The sequence below is a fragment of the Nerophis lumbriciformis genome, linkage group LG38 (assembly GCF_033978685.3).
Source record: "Nerophis lumbriciformis linkage group LG38, RoL_Nlum_v2.1, whole genome shotgun sequence".
NCBI lineage: Eukaryota > Metazoa > Chordata > Actinopteri > Syngnathiformes > Syngnathidae > Nerophis > Nerophis lumbriciformis.
Window position 1 is genome coordinate 17,967,717 of NC_084585.2, and position 18,316 is coordinate 17,986,032.

General features: G+C 39.1%; 1 protein-coding gene across 3 annotated transcripts in view; it reads right to left on the reverse strand.

Moving 5' to 3' along the window:
• Window positions 1–15,635, reverse strand: part of il17rc (interleukin 17 receptor C) — a 32,795-nt gene extending 17,160 nt beyond the window's left edge. For 2 of the 3 annotated variants that reach the window (XM_061932324.2, XM_061932323.2), the window contains exons 1-6: window positions 15,472–15,635; window positions 15,151–15,374; window positions 7,654–7,867; window positions 6,411–6,517; window positions 6,229–6,340; window positions 6,111–6,152 (exon numbers count right to left, since the gene is read on the reverse strand). In XM_061932324.2, the coding sequence (XP_061788308.2) occupies window positions 6,111–6,152; window positions 6,229–6,340; window positions 6,411–6,517; window positions 7,654–7,867; window positions 15,151–15,264 (589 nt within the window). In that variant the 5' untranslated portion in view covers window positions 15,265–15,374; window positions 15,472–15,635. The remainder of the gene's footprint in view (window positions 1–6,110; window positions 6,153–6,228; window positions 6,341–6,410; window positions 6,518–7,653; window positions 7,868–15,150; window positions 15,375–15,471) is intronic. The other variant, XM_061932326.2, reaches the window with a different exon arrangement.
• Window positions 15,636–18,316: the final 2,681 nt, after the last annotated feature.

The following is an 18,316-nucleotide window of genomic DNA, read 5'->3' on the forward strand; positions in this document are numbered from 1 at the left end:
GGAGGTTTTTTGGGTTGGTGCACTAATTGTAAGTGTATCTTGTGTTTTTTATGTTGATTTAATAAAAAAAAAAAAAAAAACGATACCGATACCGATAATAAAAAAAACTATACCAATAATTTCCGATATTACATTTTAACGCATTTATCGGCCGATAATATCGGCAGGCCGATATTATCGGACATCTCTACTTATGAGCATTACATATATCAAAATCAAGTACCTACTGTACTGTTTACTTGTTGAAACACCCTTTTTAGAGCAAATATCTACCAAAACGACCACTTTGCTGCTGCCAAAAATTGATTTCAAGTAATATTTTAATATTGACACATCTCATCTCTGTATAATCTACTAGAATACCATTATGGGCATTACATATATCAACATCAAGTACCTACTGTTTACTTGTTGAAATACCCTTTACAAAGCTAAAATGTACCCAAATGGTTTCTTTGTTGCTGCCAAAAACTGATTTCAAGTAATATTTTGATATTGACACATCTCATCTCTGCATATTCTACGAGAATACCCTTATGAGCATTACATATATATAAAAGTACCTACTGTACTGTTTACTTGTTGAAATACCCCTTTTAGAGCAAATATCTACCAAAACGACCACTTTGCTGCTGCCAAAAATTGTAAGTGATTGCTGGCTTTAATGAAGACGAGGGGTCGAGAGGCGCGGTCAGCTGGCATTAAATTGCCTCAACATCGCCACCTAGTGTTGCGGAGGACGAATTACAGTGCATTTGTGTGTGGATTGCATTGCGCTTGCTTGCGGATCTGCAAGGCGGAATATTACTGCCAAAAGTCACGTGACAGTTCCGTAGTTGTAGAATTGACTTTGTTTTGCACTTGAAGGATATTTTTTTGCACTTGAAATATTTTGATTTGTACTTGGAATATTTTGATTTGTACTTGAAGGATATTTTTTTGTACATGGAATATTTTGATTTGTACTTGAAGGATATTTTTTTGTACTTGAAGAAATAAGTTATTTATTTCTGAAGCGTGATGCATTTGTTTGATAGGTACGTTTCTTATTTGCTAAACAAAATGCGTTTGTGTGTGAATTGTTGGGCGTGAGTGTACTTTTGGCAGTAATTTAACTCCATAAACAACTTAATGAGTGCACACTTTGGTGTGGTGTTCTTGGCATTCACACTGTATTTGGCATGTGACCAAATGCTGCGCATTAAAGAACATTTGCATGTTGTCAGGACTTGACGGGGCAGTTTTTGCCTTATTACAATGCTGAGTTGAATGAATAGGTTATTTTTACCTTCTGCTATTTTAATAACTTAGATTTTACAAAAAGCTTATAAAATATAATTTGAAAGGGCAATGTTGTCCACCCCTATATAAAATAGAAGATGTTCGGCACAGAATCCAAATTCCAAAGGAAATGAAAAAGTTGATCTCCACATTGCTATGCTAAAAGAACTATCTACTCTCTATTACTACCTATTATCGACTACCTATCTTACTTTGACTTAGACTTAGACAAACTTTATTGATCTACAAGGGAAATTGTTCCACACAGTAGCTCAGTTACAAAGGATAATGCAGGTATAAAGTAGACTAAAAATGCACCATAATAGCATACTATGTACAAGCTTCAATTACAAGAGTAATTCATTTTCGGTTGCTACATGAAGAAGAAGGAACACAATATAACGACAGCAACAATGTCTATTAAAAAAGACTTTTTCCATAACTTTGTTCCTCGCTTGTGACACCGCCATCCGCTGTCATCATCATCGCCTGCAGCTAACGCTTTAGCGCAAGGGTGTCCACACTTTTTGGGGGAATTTTGCCGATCATTCACAATCCAAATGTTAGACCAGCACACACATACTGTATGTTTTTCTTTTCTTTTTTTTTTAAATGCATTTGAACTCGTAAACAAATGCGAGCAAAAGTCTGCTTACAATGGAGCCTATGAGAGTTGCTCTACTCTGCCTATAAATCCCCCCCAAAACATCCAAACACCTCCGTTAAGTTTTATGTACATGCTGTAAGTATATATGTAATGTAGTAACAGGCACATTCACAATATTTACCTACGTACAATGTTCCCTCTAATTTTTCATGTGTGTGAGCAAACGCAAAAACTCCCTGAGCATTCAGTGGAGCACATGTGAGCAACATCAGACGTGCACACTGTGGCTACACCAGCAGCACACCTGTCCCAAACCTGACTAAATAACAAGTTCAATCTCCATCCATCCATCCATTTTCTACCGCTTGTCCCTTTCGGGGTTGCGGGGGGGTGCTGGAGCCTATCTCAGCTGCATTCGGGCGGGAGGCGGGGTACACCCTGGACAATCCCCCACCGCATCGCAGGGCCAACACAGATAGACAGTCAACATTCTCTTATTATTATAATCAAATGACAGCAGTCATTTCCATGAGGTTATTTTCTAATATAAGTGTTTAGGCCCACTTACAATAACAATAACAAAAAATATTGTTTTTCATTAACTGTGTACTTGTATTGTTTGTCTGGGTGGAGGTCCTGCTTTGGAAATAATTTGTACCTCTTTCAGACATTGCATTTAGTTCCCATTAAAACATTCACATGTTGCACAATGAGATGTAAGCATGGGGTCATGTGTACATTCCTGCAACTTCCTGTTTGTAAAAAATATATTTTTATTAGTATTTATTTAATATACTAACAGCATTTCATGATTAAATATTTTAAATTAAGATTCCTAATAAATGACACTAGAATAAGCACACATTTGATTGGTAAATCATAGTGCAACGACCTGGAATGACACTTTATGTGTGGTGTTGGAGTTGTCCGACTTTTTGTGTGGCTGTAAACGCATCACTGGCTTAGTGCCATATGTGCATGTGTTGGCGCAAGTGAGAAAGAGCGAGCGGCTGCTGTTGATATAACAAAGTTGCTTTTGGTCTGGTTTGTACTGCAGAAAATTTCCACTTTTAATAGATATCATTTTTTTTTACTATGGTTTTGGTGATGTGTTAATGGTCGACAATAAAGAGTTTCGCTCAGTAAAGTGATCGATGTAACTCATGTCCTCAAAGCGTCTCGACAGACGTTACAATATTTGAACAATGATGACGAAAACTGTTTTCTCTGTCGTGTCCGTGCCGTGTCGAAAATTTTTATGTGCTTATTTTTTTATTTGATTTTGTGCGTGGCATAGATTTGCCGTGCGCAGAAGACGCCTGAGCAGTGCGCAATTGCACAGGTGCGCACCTTAGAGGGAATATTGCCTACGTGTTTTGCTAATTTTAAGCATCACGACGTTCGCTTTTTCATTCAACAATATCACTCATTACGACTCACTGCAGATTTCATGAGAAACAACAAACATAAAAAAAAAAAACATCACTCACTGTAAAATGTCTGCTGTCACTGGAATGCAGACTAATATATATTCCTGTTTAGATAAAGAGTAACTCAATCCTCGCAGAGGGTAAAATAAAAAGGGCTGTGTGCAAACCAGCATCTTTTCCTGTCTTTGTCGTCATTTTCGGGTCTAAATTGGATGCCAAAGTTGATCCCATGTCGGATTATGTCTTCATCCTTCTACTTTCAAAGTGAGAGGCATTATTTATGATCTACAATACATTTTCCCGAGCTCTGAGGTGAGGAAGCTGCTTACCAGCCGATGATGTCAATATAGCATCGTGAGCTAGTTAGCTCTCTCTGATCACTTCAATTCCCGGCATCATGTGCAGCTGGAAGTTGTTTATTGTAATTAGGTTTATAGGTAAAAATAAAACGGTAAGTAATCAAAACAAAGGAACATTGAAAATGATAACACAATTAAACATACGTGTTAGTTAAAGTATAAATACGAGACGAAAATGTTGACAGAAACAACATCCAATCACATTTGATTTCGTCCTGTTGATGGGTGGGACAAATTTGGATAATATATCCAATCACAGCGCTTTAATGGTGTACATTGTCATAAAAAATTACAATATAAATAAATAAATGGGTTATACTTGTATAGCGCTTTTCTACCTTCAAGGTACTCAAAGCGCTTTGACAGTATTTCCACATTCACCCATTCACACACACATTCACACACTGATGGCGGGAGCTGCCATGCAAGGCGCTAACCAGCAGCCATCAGGAGCAAGGGGTGAAGTGTCTTGCCCAAGGACACAACGGACGTGACTAGGATGGTAGAAGGTGGGGATTGAACCCCAGTAACCAGCAACCCTCCGATTGCTGGCACGGCCACTCTACCAACTTCGCCATGTGTGCTTACGGACTGTATCCCTGTAGACTGTATTGATCTATATTGATATATAATGTAGGAACCAGAAATATTAATAACATAATTATTTAATAAAAAATAAAAAAATAAAAAAAAAAATAAAAAAATATATTTTTTGGTTTTTATTTCTTGTGCGGCCCGGTACCAATCGATCCACGGACCGTACCGGGCCACGGCCCGGTGGTTGGAGACCATTGCACTAAGACACACAGGTCGTCTGCGATTTAGTTTTTTAGCTTTTAGTTTTAGGAAGATTTTGGCCAATTGCCTTGTTTTGTATAATGTTCTAAATGTGTAAGAATGTTGTCTTTAGAATGTGTTGCACACCAAAAATAGATTAATTCTTTGGACACCCCTGCTTTAGTAATATAAATCCTGAGTACCAATATTTTAGATGTTACAATTATATACAAACCTCAAAACCAGTGAAGTTGGCCCGTTGTGTAAATGTTAAATAAAAACAGAACACAATGATTTGCAAATCCTTTTCAACCTATATTCAACTGAATAGACTGCAAAGACAAGATACTCAACGTTCGAACTGGAAAGCTTTATTTTTTGCAAATATAAGCTCATTTGGAATTTGATGCCTGCAATATGTTTCAAAAAAGCTGGCACAAGTGGCAAAAAAGACTGAGAAAGTTGAGGAATGCTCATCAAACACTTATTTGGAACATCCCACAGGTGAGCAGGCTAATTGGGAACAGGTGGGTGCCATGATTGGGTATAAAAGCAGCTTCCATGAAATGCTCAGTCATTCACAAACAAGGATGGGCGAGGGTCACCACTTTGTGAACAAATGCGTGAGCAAATTGTCGAACAGTTTAAGAACAGCATTTGTAAAGCAGCTAGTGCAAGGAATTTAGGGATTTCACCATCTAAGTTCTGTAATATCATCAAAAGGTTCAGAGAATCTGGAGAAATCACTGCACATACGCGGCAAGGCTGAAAACCAACATTGAATGACCATGACCTTGGATGACTCAGGCGGTAACTGACATCAGTTTATAAAGGAATCCCCACATGGGCTCAGGAACACTTCAGAAAACCACTGTCAGTAACTACAGTTCGTCGCTCCATCTGTAAGTGCAAGTAAAACTCTACTATGCAAAACCAAAGCCATTTATCAACAACACCCAGAAACGCAGCCGGCTGCGCCGGGCCTGAGCTCATCTAAGATGGACTGATGCAAAGTGGAAAAGTGTCCTGTGGTCTGACGAATCCACATTTTAAATTGTGCCCTGTGCAAACTTTTTTGCAATGTGTTGCTGCCGTTAAATTCTAAGTTAATGATTATTTGCCCCCCAAAAAATTGCTTCTCAGTTCGAACATGAAATATCTTGTCTTTTCAGTCTATTCAATTCAACATAAGTTGAAAAGGATTTGCAAATCATTGTATTCTGTTTTAATTTATGAATTACACAACGTGCCAACTTCACTGCTTTTTGGTTTTGTATAAGAATGTAGAAAGTGTTGTGTTTATGAGTGTATGTGAAAGGTTAATAGCAGCATGTGGAAGGTTTCTGAAGACTTAAAATGCATACAATATTCATATAGATCATAAAACTAATAGCGTCCCTACGTCCCAGGGTTCTGGGACCTGACTGCCCTGATAAGCGAAATAACCCTGTATCATGATTTTATTTTTGTGAAATTACGACTTATTTGTCATAACATTGCAACTTTTCCTGTGGAATAATAGCGATAAATGTTGGGTTTCTAAAATAACAACGTTTTTGTTATGATGTAACACATTTTGTCTGGCGTCTCCAAACCGCACCAAACCTGACAAGTGTGAACGCTGCCTAAAAAGACGAAGACGTGCTCCTCACTCACTGTGACATTCTTCAATGTGTTGGGTCAGCTTTTTGGAGCACACTGCGGGACACAAGACGAGCAGACCATTTATTATCACAAACGTACCGCAAGTTTAACACTTGTTTTGACCTCTTACCTTCATTCAGAGAGGGTACGTCCACTTTGATTGGCTGCATTGATTCATCAGAGTAAACGAGCACAATGCTGCTGAAGGAAATCCCAGCTGGCTTGGAGATTATCAAGGATACCTGCACAAACACAGACAAACTGTAAGTCAAGGGCCTACACAATCCATGGGAAATCTTGGTCATCGTTTACCGTCACCAAGTTCTGCAGAAGAGTCGTGCGTTTGACCGTGAAGCTGACCCGCTTGCAGGCCGGGATAGTCTGTGGCGTTTTGTAACACAAGGCCACGAACGCTGCCACTGCGCACACAGAACATCATTCAGCTTAGAATGGTGGGGATAAACAGTTTTATAAGTCAAATTCAAAAAGTTAAGGGTACAATTTTATTAAGAAAAAAATGGGAAAATATGTAAAATTACATATAATAACCAGACGCATTAAATTTAATTAAAAACAGGAAGCAATCAAATTAAAGCAGAAATGAATTTTTTTTATTAATCAATTAATCCAATAAAATAAAATAATTAATTAATGTTTTTATTTAAATTACAACCAAGTTTTATTAACCAAATTAAGAGAATAATTAATAATCAAAATTAAATAACAATACAATTAAAGAAACAAATGGGTGAGAATACTATCATGTAAAATGATAAATCATTTTAGAAAAGAAAGAAAATTAAACCACAGCCAAGATTGGTTAACCAAGTTAATACAAAACCCAAAACCAGTGAAGTTGGCACGTTGTGTAATTCGTAAATAAAAACAGAATACAATAATTTGCAAATCCTTTTCAACTTATATTCAATTGAATAGACTGCAAAGACAAGATATTTAATGTTCGAACTGAGAAACTTAATTTGCAAATAATCAATAACTTAGAATTTCATGGCAGCAATATAGGTTGAAAAGGATTTGCAAAATATTATATTCTGTTTTTATTTACGATTTACACAAGGTGCCAACTTCACTGGTTTTGGGTCTTGTAAAATAAGCATGCAATTTGTAAAAAGCAAAAACATTTATTTAAGTTTAATTAAAGACACAAACCAGGGGTGGGAAGACTATCATGTAGACATAACAAGTGAATGAAGTAAGTAAACAAAACGAACAGGCAGATCAAAATGGAAAAAAAAAGAAAATTAAACTACAAACACATTTTTGTAGCCAAGTTAATAAAATAGTACAAATAGCATTAGTAAAAATTTTATATTAATTTAAGTTTATTTCAAGGAATACAACAAGGTTGAGAATATTATCATGTAAAAATGAACAGGTAAATTAAGTAAACAAAACAAACAGGCCAACCAAAAGGAATACATACATTTAACATTAAATTACAACCAGGTTTTAATAATCAATTTAATAAAAATAATGGTATAACTTAAATAAAATAAATAGAGCTACACAAAAGAAATATGACATTGATTCCCACCTGTTGAGTTATTCGCCTCCTGGTTGTGTCGATGTTGGTCCATATCTTCTTCCACTTGGACGTAGAGCTGAGTGTCAATCAGCAGACATATTGTGCACGCTGCATTGTCCCCACAGCGCAGCTCCACTTTTGCTGTCAGCTTCTTGACATCCACAGCATCGCTCTGTGGGATGTTGAGTGGCATCTCATTCATCACCGAACACTGAGAGAGACCCTAAAAGAGGCATTGATTAGGACATTACAAATATTAGCAATGCAGGAACAGTAGCAAGTACACTCCGACATTTTCAGAAAACATTGAATTGTATTTTCTCAATGGGCAATACTGTAGGAATGAAAAGATCCATTTGCTAGAATTCATGCTTTGTCGCAGTGAACCACAGCTCTCCAGTGCCAGCAGTACTCCTGCAACCCCTGTTACAATTACAGGGGGTCCTCATGTTGCGATGTTCCGTGTTCTGGGTTGTGTGTTTCCAGCTATATAGATAATAATGCCGTGTCGATACTAGTGTTGTCCTGATACCAATATTTTGGTACCGGTACCAAAATGTATTTTTGATACTTTTCGGTACTTTGATACTTTTGTAAATAAAGGGCACCACAAAAAATGGCATTATTGGTTTTATTTTAACAAAAAATATTTTTGTTACATACAAGACATCCTGTCTTTTAGTAGTAAGTAAACAAACAAAGGCTCCTAATTAGTCTGCTGACGTATGCAGTAACATATTGTGTCATTTTCCATTGTATTATTTTGTCAACATTATTAAGGACAAGTGGTAGAAAATTAATTATTAATCTACTTGTTAATTTACTGTTAATATCTGCTTACTTTCTCTTTTCACATGTTGTATCTACACTTCTGTTAAAATGTAATAATCACTTATTCTTCTGTTGTTTGGATGCTTTACATTAGTTTTGGACGATACCACAAATTTGGGTATCAATCCGATACCAAGTCGTTACAGGATCATACATTGGTCACCAGTGTTGGGTTAGTTACTGAAAAACAGTAACTAGTTATAGTTACTAGTTACTTCATTTCAAAAGTAACTCAGTTACAAACTCAGTTACTTACACCAAAAAGTAATGCGTTACTGTGAAAAGTAACTATTTACCGTATTTTCCGCACTATAAGCCGCACCTAAAAACCACAAATTTTCACAAAAGTTGACAGTGCGGCTTATAACCCGGTGCGCCTTATATATGGATTAATATAAATATTTATTTTCATAAAGTTTCGGTCTCGCAACTACGGTAAACAGCCGCCATCTTTTTTCCCCGTAGAAGAGGAAGCGCTTCTTCTTCTATGGTAAGCAACCGCCAAGGTAAGCACCCGCCCCCATAGAAGAGGAAGCGCTTCTTCTTCTACTGTAAGCAACCACCCGCCCCCATAGAAGAAGAAGCCCCCGGATATTGCGTTTCATTTCATTTGTGTGTTTACATCTGTAAAGACCACAAAATGGCTCCTACTAAGCGACACGCGTATAACGCAGAATTTAAACTTAAGGCAATATTTAACCAAAGAACTCCAACCGCTCGATATTGGTGTCAACAGGGCATTTAAAGCACGACTGCGAACGGCGTGGGAACAATGGATGACCGAAGGCGAACACACCTTCACTAAGACAGGGAGACAGCGCCGGACGACATACGCCAACATCTGCCAGTGGATCGTAAATGCCTGGCCGGATATTTCGGTCACAACTGTGGTCCGAGCTTTCCGGAAGGCAGGATTCACAGAACTGCGACAAGACGGAGCCGGCCATTTTGGATCCCGTATTCGCCCAACTTTTTAATTCGGACACCGAAGGAGAAGAATTTGAGGGATTTATGAATGAAGAATAACTTCAGAAAGTGAGCGTTATGTTTATTTTGTGTGTTGTGACATTAACGTTCGAGCAACATTAAGTTATTGATGCTTATAAATTGCACATTTGCACATTACCGTACATTTTGGGAGTGAACAGAGTTGTTAGAACGCTGGTTTTTAATATATTATTAAAGTTTGACTGACCTATCTGACTGTTTTTTTGACATTCCCTTTAGCGCAGTTAGATGCGGCTTATAACACGGGGCGGCTTATAGGTGGACAACGTTTTGAAATATGCCGTTCATTGAAGGCGCGGCTTATAACCCAGGGCGGCTTATGGTGCGGAAAATACGGTAGTTACTTCTTTTTTTCTTCTTTTTTTTTTAAAGCTCCAATTGATGCCCTTTTAGCCTTTATTTCAGTACTGTTATTGCACTGGAGAATAATACAATGTGTTGATCAACTTGACACACATTTGTATCACTGAACTCTGCTAAGCAATGTGGTCGACATACAACACACAAAGACAAATATATGTTACAAAGGCCAATTTGTTTCTGGCCAGAACAAATTGACAAAACTATTTTAAATAGCTGCAACATAACGTACATAAGTAACAAACAGCATAATAACAGCATAGATGAACCAAGAAAGGCACACACTACATACACAAAGCCTAACCAGGCATTTTTTCCTCAAGAAATTCTGACACAAAATCATGTCTGAAGCCCAGAACACTCGACACATTTCCCCAGTTTTAGTTTAGAGATAAGGAAAGATTGGCCTGGCCCACTAGCATCCCTCTTTATGTTTGTGAACTTTATAGTCTATACATTTAGAGTGATGTGATAATCAAACACTCTAGAAGTTTAAAATGAAAGAGTATATCAAATCAAATCAAATCAACTTTATTTAAGAGAATTGACAGCAACGTTCCCTCTAAGGAGCGCGCCTGTGCAATTGCGCACTGCTCAAGCGTCCTATGCGCACGACAAATCTATGCCACGCACAAAATCAAATAAAAAAATAAGCGCATAACAATTTTTGACACAACACGGACACGACAGAGAAAACCATTTTCGTCATTATTGTTCAAATATAATAATACATCTGTCGAGACGCTTTGAGGACATGAATTCCATCCATCACTTTACTGAGCAAAACTCTTTACTGTCGGCCATAAACACATCACTGTTATATCAGCAGCAGCCGCTCGCTCTTTCTCACTTGCGCCAACACATGCACATATGGCACTTAACCAGTGATGCGTTTACAGCCACACAAAAAGTCGGACAACTCCAACACCACACATAAAGTGTCATTCCAGGTCGTTACTCTATGATTTACCAATCAAATGTGTGCCTATTCTAGTGTCATTTATTAGGAATCTTAATGTATAAATATTAATCATTAAATGCTGTTAATATATTAAATACATACTAATAAAAATATATTTTTTACAAACAGGAAGTTGCAGGAATGTACACATGATCCCCTGCTTACATCTCATTGTGCAACATGTGAATGTTTTAATGGGAACTAAATGCAATGTCTGAAAGGGGTACAAACTATTTCCAAAGCAGGACCTCCACCCAGACAAACAATACAAGTACACAGTTCATGAAAAACAATATTTGTTGTTATTGTCATTGTAAGTGGGCCTAAACACTTATATTAGAAATGGAAATGACTGCTGTCATTTGATTATAATAATAAGAGAATGTTGTCTGTCTATCTGTGTTGGCCCTGCGATGGGTGGGGACTTGTCCAGGGTGTACACAGCCTTCCGCCCGAATGCAGCTGAGATAGGCTCCAGCGACCCCGAAAGGGACAAGCGGTAGAAAATGGATGGATGGATGGAGATTTAACTTGTTATTTAGTCATGTTTGGGACAGGTGTGCTGCTGGTGTAGCCACAGTGTGCACATGTGATGTTGCTCACATGGACTCCACTCAATGCTCAGGGAGTTTTTGCGTTTGCTCACACACATGAAAAATTAGAGGGAACATTGATTGACAGAGTGTGTGTACCTTCAGCGGTGAATGAGCAGAGGCAGAGTTAATCCTGAAATGGTGGTGCTGCAGGTAAAGTGGCATCAGAGTCTCTGTCTCTCTTTACTAGCTTCGTCGAAGCATGTTGCTATGTAGCTTGTTTCAGCAGATTTGAATTGCTGTTTTGGGCAGTAGATGGCATCTTTGATCCAAAGCACAATTTACATTTAACTAAAATGTTCTTTTCTTTGTGCTCGACAAAAGAAAAGTAGTGAAAATATCTCCATGTTAGCAAACTCGACTTCTGGCTCCGCCATGATCAGACACGCCCCTCCCTCCCTCCTCACACTCACACCCACACTCACACACAGAGCGCGTGTCTCTCTCTCTTCTCCGGCTTGTGACACAAGAAGAATCAGAACGATGACACAGCAGCCCTCCGATAAAACACACTTTATACTACATAAAAAGTAACGTAAAATAACGCAGTAACGCATCATGTAGTAACGGTAACTGAGTTACTGAATATAAAAAAATAACGCGTTAGATTACTAGTTACCGCCGAAACTAATGGCATTACAGTAACGCGTTACTTTGTAACGCGTTAGTCCCAACACTGTTGGTCACATTCAAAGTCCTCATGTGTCCAGGGACATATTTCCTGAGTTTATAAACATAATATACATATTTTTAAAAAACGAAAAAAGATGTTGTGATGCCAAAAAATATCGATGTATTCATAGCAGTATCGACTAGATGCGCTCCTGTACTTGGTATCATTACAGTGGATGTTAAGTGTAAATCCACCAATGGCGTTTGTTTACATTTTGACGCCGGTGAGCTACGGTGTGTAGTGAAACATGTTTAGTTATTCCTCGTCCTGCAGGGATGATACTTGTAAGAAACTTACTTTATTTGTCGCCATGGAGGCGAGGAGTAGTGATTTAGAAGTAGCTACATCACTGCCGACTGCGGGTGGACTTTAGCCGCTAGCTAGCTAGCCATGTCTTAAGCACCTCTTCCTGAGGGTGTTTTAGTGTTATAACTTCACCTTTATCGTTAGTTTTTAAGCCAAAATGCGTCCGTTCTCCCTTTTCTGTCTACACACTGTGCCTGCTTGTAAGTACTCTGTGATTGTGCACTGCTGAACATGCTCCTCTGCTCGTAAACCAGCAATGACACGACGTGACGAGGACAGGGGGCCTGGGGTGTGGGGGACCGGTACTTTTTAGAGGCGGTATAGTACCGAATATGATTCATTAGTATCGCTGTACTATACTAATACCGTACAACCCTAGTAGATACTAGTAAATCTATACAAACTGCAAAACTATTCTAAAGTTTACATTGTACAGTATTGAGTATTGGGCAGGGTAATACAAGTGGTTGCTTAAACTGGGTAACACGTGGCAGACTGACAAAACTTAACCTAATGTTACTATAACAATGTACAAGGTTAATATAGTTGGCTTCTCTTTCTTCCCATCCATTTATCTGCTTTCTTTTGTATTTCAAGTTACCATTACATAGATGTATTGTTGTATTTGAAACAATTGTATTGTTGATAATAGAGGTAATTATTGTTATTATTCCTTATCAATAGTGCTATTGCTATTGGTATTTGTATTGCTCCATTTGTAGTAATAATGTTCATTGTCATTCCTGTATTATTAATATTTATTTCACTAACTGCTTTTTTGCTATCACTTTTACCATCATTTTTGTACATATCCTAGTTGCTGATGCTGTTCTGTTGTTGTTGTTGTTATTGTTATTGTTGTGTTTGCTGTTGTTGTTGTCTCTCAATTTCCCCCTCTGTCTTACTTTTTTTCTCTTTCTATCCCCTCCTGCTACGGCCCGGCTGCACCGAATATTAATATACAAACCCTGTTTCCATATGAGTTGGGAAATTGTGTTAGATGTAAATATAAACGGAATACAATGATTTGCAAATCATTTTCAACCCATATTCAGTTGAATATGCTACAAAGACAACATATTTGATGTTCAAGCTGATAAACTTTTTTTTTTTTTCAAATAATCATTAACTTTAGAATTTGATGCCAGCAACACCTGACAAAGAAGTTGGGAAAGGTGGCAATAAATACTGATAAAGTTGAGGAATGCTCATCAAACACTTATTGGGGACATCCCACAGGTGTGCAGGCTAATTGGGAACAGGTGGGTGCCATGATTGGGTATAAAAACAGCTTCCCAAAAAAATGTTCGGTCTTTCACAAGAAAGGATGGGGCGATGTACACCCCTTTGTCCACAACTGCGTGAGCAAATAGTCAAACAGTTTAAGAACAACGTTTCTCAAAGTGCAATTGCAAGAAATTGAGGGATTTCAACATTTATGGTCCATAATATCATCAAAAGGTTCAGAGAATCTGGAGAAATCACTCCACGTAAGCGGCATGGCCGGAAACCAACATTGAATGACCGTGACCTTCGATCCCTCAGACGGCCCTGTATCAAAAACCGACATCAATCTCTAAAGGATATCACCACATGGGCTCAGGAACACTTCAGAAAACCACTGTCACTAAATACAGTTTGTCGCTACATCTGTAAGTGCAAGTTAAAGCTCTACTATGCAAAGCAAAAGCCATTTATCAACAACATCCAGAAATGCCGCCGGCTTCTCTGGGCCCGAGATCATCTAAGATGGACTGATGCAAAGTGGAAAAGTGTTCTGTGGTCTGACGAGTCCACATTTCAAATTGTTTTTGGAAATATTCAACATCGTGTCATCCGGACCAAAGGGGAAGCGAACCATTCAGACTGTTATCGACGCAAAGTTCAAAAGCCAGCATCTGTGATGGTATGGGGGTGCATTAGTGCCCAAGGCATGGGTAACTTACACACCTGTGTAAGTCACCATTAATGCTGAAAGGTACATACAGGTTTTGGAACAACATATGCTGCCATCTAAGCGCTGTCTTTTTCATGGACGCCCCTGCTTATTTCAGCAAGACAATGCCAAGCCACATTCAGCACGTGTTACAACAGCGTGGCTTCGTAAAAAAAGAGTGCGGGTACTTTCCTGGCCCGTCTGCAGTCCAGACCTGTCTCCCATCGAAAATGTGTGGCGCAGTATGAAGCGTAAAATACGACAGCGGAGACCCCGGACTGTTGAACGACTGAAGCTCTACATAAAACAAGAATGGGAAAGAATTCCACTTTCAAAGCTTCAACAATTAGTTTCCTCAGTTCCCAATCGTTTATTGAGTGTTGTTAAAAGAAAGGGTGATGTAACACAGTGGTGAACATGCCCTTTCCCAACTACTTTGGCACATGTTGCAGCCTTGAAATTCTAAGTTAATTATTATTTGCAAAAAATAAATAAAGATTATGAGTTTGAACATCAAAAATCTTGTCTTTGTATTGCATTCAATTGAATATGGGTTGCAAATCATTGTATTCCGTTTATATTTACATCTAACACAATTTCCCAACTCATATGGAAACGGGGTTTGTAAATCCATTTAATAAAATCAAGTACAAATAAGGCAACAAGAGAAGTATCCCACACTTCTCTTTTGTAAAGTAAATTTGTACAGCAAATATGGGCATCTACATCAACAATAGGACAGGACAAAAAAACAAAACAAGTGGTTGCTTAAATGTGATACTTGAATGACGTAGAGAACAACAGCCCCGATAGCTGCTCAAAGGTACAAAAGTCTTACCTGTGAGCAGGTTACTTCTGGGTAATCATATCCTTCCAAACCGCAGGCCAACTTGTGAAAAGCCATTAAAAGAAGCCAGAAGGTCCATTGAAAAATAAACATTTCCATCAACATCTGTCATCATTTGTGTGGGTGAGTCGTTGAACTAGTCCTGCATTGTTTCCACGGCAGGTTGACAATCTCAACGCTGATCTCGCGTCAAAACCATCCGGACTCGTTTCGGCCTGGTGGGGGGTAAAAAGCACCAAAACACCAGGTCAGGACTTTGGCAGCAAGACAACCCAGATAAGAAGTGTGTGTATTGTATTAGCAAGTACTCACAACAAGTGTTGTAGTTCAAGTATTCCAGTATGAAGATTCATTAAGAGTTTCACCTAATCCACACTTGCTTGCTCTGGGTTTGTTTTAAGTGTGTTAACTAACTCTCCGGTCCAAAGTCCACCTTTGTGAGTCTCCGCCTTTAAAGCGTCGGCAACAACCCATAGCAACCGTTGGCTTGAGGTGAGGCAATGACTTGGAGATTCAAACTATGTGCTGACAAACTAGTTTGTCTCACTGGAAACGGGAGTCGTTGGACTGGTCAGAGCACAAAGTAATGCCGCCCACGCCCCTGAGCAGATTAGAGTCCACACACTAAATTGGCCCTAGTGTGTGGATGTGAGTGTGAATGTTGTCTGTCTATCTGTGTTGGCCCTGCGATGAGGTGGCGACTTGTCCAGGGTGTACCCCGCCTTCCGCCCGATTGTAGCTGAGATATGCTCCAGCGCCCCCCGCGACCCCAAAGGGAATAAGCGGTAGAAAATGGAATGATAATAGTTTTATGGAAACTAATATTTTTTTGTCATTATTTACAAATGTGTGAGGACATTTCTAAAACCCTTTTAAGATGTTTTTGTTTTGTTTTTTACATTTTTAATTGTGCCTTAAAACACTCTTGTGTTAATTGCATTTTACAACAGACCCTCGTTGACCGTGGTAAATTAATTTCCGCAAAGTAAGGATTATTAAATATAAATCGAATATGTCCATAGCTAAGGTAAAAATAAAAAAAAACGTCTTAATATTATTTTTTGTAACTCTATGAGAGCCCTCTAGACATGAAATAACTAACTGAACCTGTGGAGTTATGGACACAAATGGAAAAAACAACAACAACCTAATAATTTGTGTTTACAACATCTATTTCAGGCTGTAGTAGTTTTCAAAGACTGTCCCATTTAAAGTGGAACACATTTATAAAGTTAAAGTTAAAGTCCCAACGATAGTCACACACACACTCGTGGTGAAATTATCCTCTGCATTTGACCCATCCCCGTGTTCACCCCATGGGAGTTGAGGGGAGCAGTGAGCAGCAGCGGTGGCCGCCCTCACTGTAAATAATAATAATAATAGTTTAGGCAGCACGGTGGAACAGGGGTTAGTGCGTGTGCCTCATAATACGATGGTCCTGGGTTCGATCCTAGGCTCGAGATCTTTCTGTGTGGAGTTTGCATGTTCTCTCCGTGACTGCGTGTGTTCCCTCCAGGTACTCCGTCTTCTCCCATCTCCAGAGACATGCACCTGGGGATAGGTTGATTGGCAACACTAAATTGGCCCTAATGTGTGAATGTGAGTGTGAGTGTTGTCTGTCTACCTGTGTTGGCCATAGTTGCCAACCCTCACGGATTTTCCGGGGGACTCCCGAAATTCAGCGCCTCTCCCGAAAACCTCCCGGGACAAATTTTCTCCCGAAATTCAGGCAGAGCTGGAGGCCACGCCCCCTCCAGCTCCATGCGGACCTGAGTCCGCTTTCCCACGATATAAACAGTGTGCCTGCCCAATCACATTATAACTGTAGAATGATCGAGGGCGAGTTCTTGGTTTCTTATGTGGGTTTATTGTTAGGCAGTTTCATTAACGTCCTCCCAGCGTGGTAACAACACACAACAACAGCAGTCATGTTTTTGTCTACCGTAAAGCAGTTCGTCTGCCGTAAACAGCAATGTTGTGACACTCTTAAACAGGACAATACTGCCATCTATAACATCAATAACATATACGGCTTTTAGAGAGTGCAGTGCACAACTGCGCACACAACAAGGAGACGAAGCAGAAGAACGAGGAAGATACAGCCATGGCGACGCCGACGACGAGTAAGATGAAGAAATACGCTTTGTTGCACCTTTCCTGCCTGAGTCCGCCGATTAGTTGCAAATCTTGCTTTATTGATTGCTTGCACACAGCCAATCCAACACAAAACCAACTAGTCCCCGCCCGCACTCACGCTACCGCTCCCTCTCTTCTCTCGCCCACACACTCACTGACGTCACTCTCCTCACATGCTCACCTATTAACGGGCCACACACACACACATACGCTACTCTCATAACAGCTTGTATGTTCCAAGCCGCAGCTGCCATTGGACCTGGATAGCCTCCGGGAAGAAGTAGTGGACTACCAAGTGCTTGGCACTGAAGATCTTCCTCAGGAAGCAAAGGATGACCGGTTTTGGGCCATGCTAGGGAGAGATGGAAGATTCCAGACTCTAATGCATTTGATGAAAGCACTTTTGTGCGTGCCACACATCAATGCATCATCAGAAAGGGTGTTCAGCATGGTTAGAAAAATAGTGACAGAGAATAGAACAAGGATGGACAATTCAACCCTTAACTCAACAATGAGTAGATGAGTGTTATGTGTGTGTATATGTGTAGATAAATGAACACTGAAATTCAAGTATTTATTTTATTTATATATAAATATATATATAACAAAATAAAAAAATAAAAAAAAAAAAAAAAAAAATAAAATATATATATATATATATATATATATATATAGCTAGAATTCACTGAAAGTCAAGTATTTCTTATATATATATATATATATATATATATATATATATATATATATATATATATATATATATATATGAAATACTTGACTTATTGAATTCTAGCTGTAAGTATACTCCTCCCCTCTTAACCACGCCCCTAACCACGCCCCCGCCCCACCCCCGACCACGCCCACCCCACCTCCCGAAATCGGAGGTCTCAAGGTTGGCAAGTATGGTGTTGGCCCTGTGATGAGGTGGCGACTTGTCCAGGGTGTACGCCGCCTACCGCCCGAGTGCAGCAACCCCCGCGACCTCAAAAGGGACAAGCGGTAGAAAATGGATGGATGGATA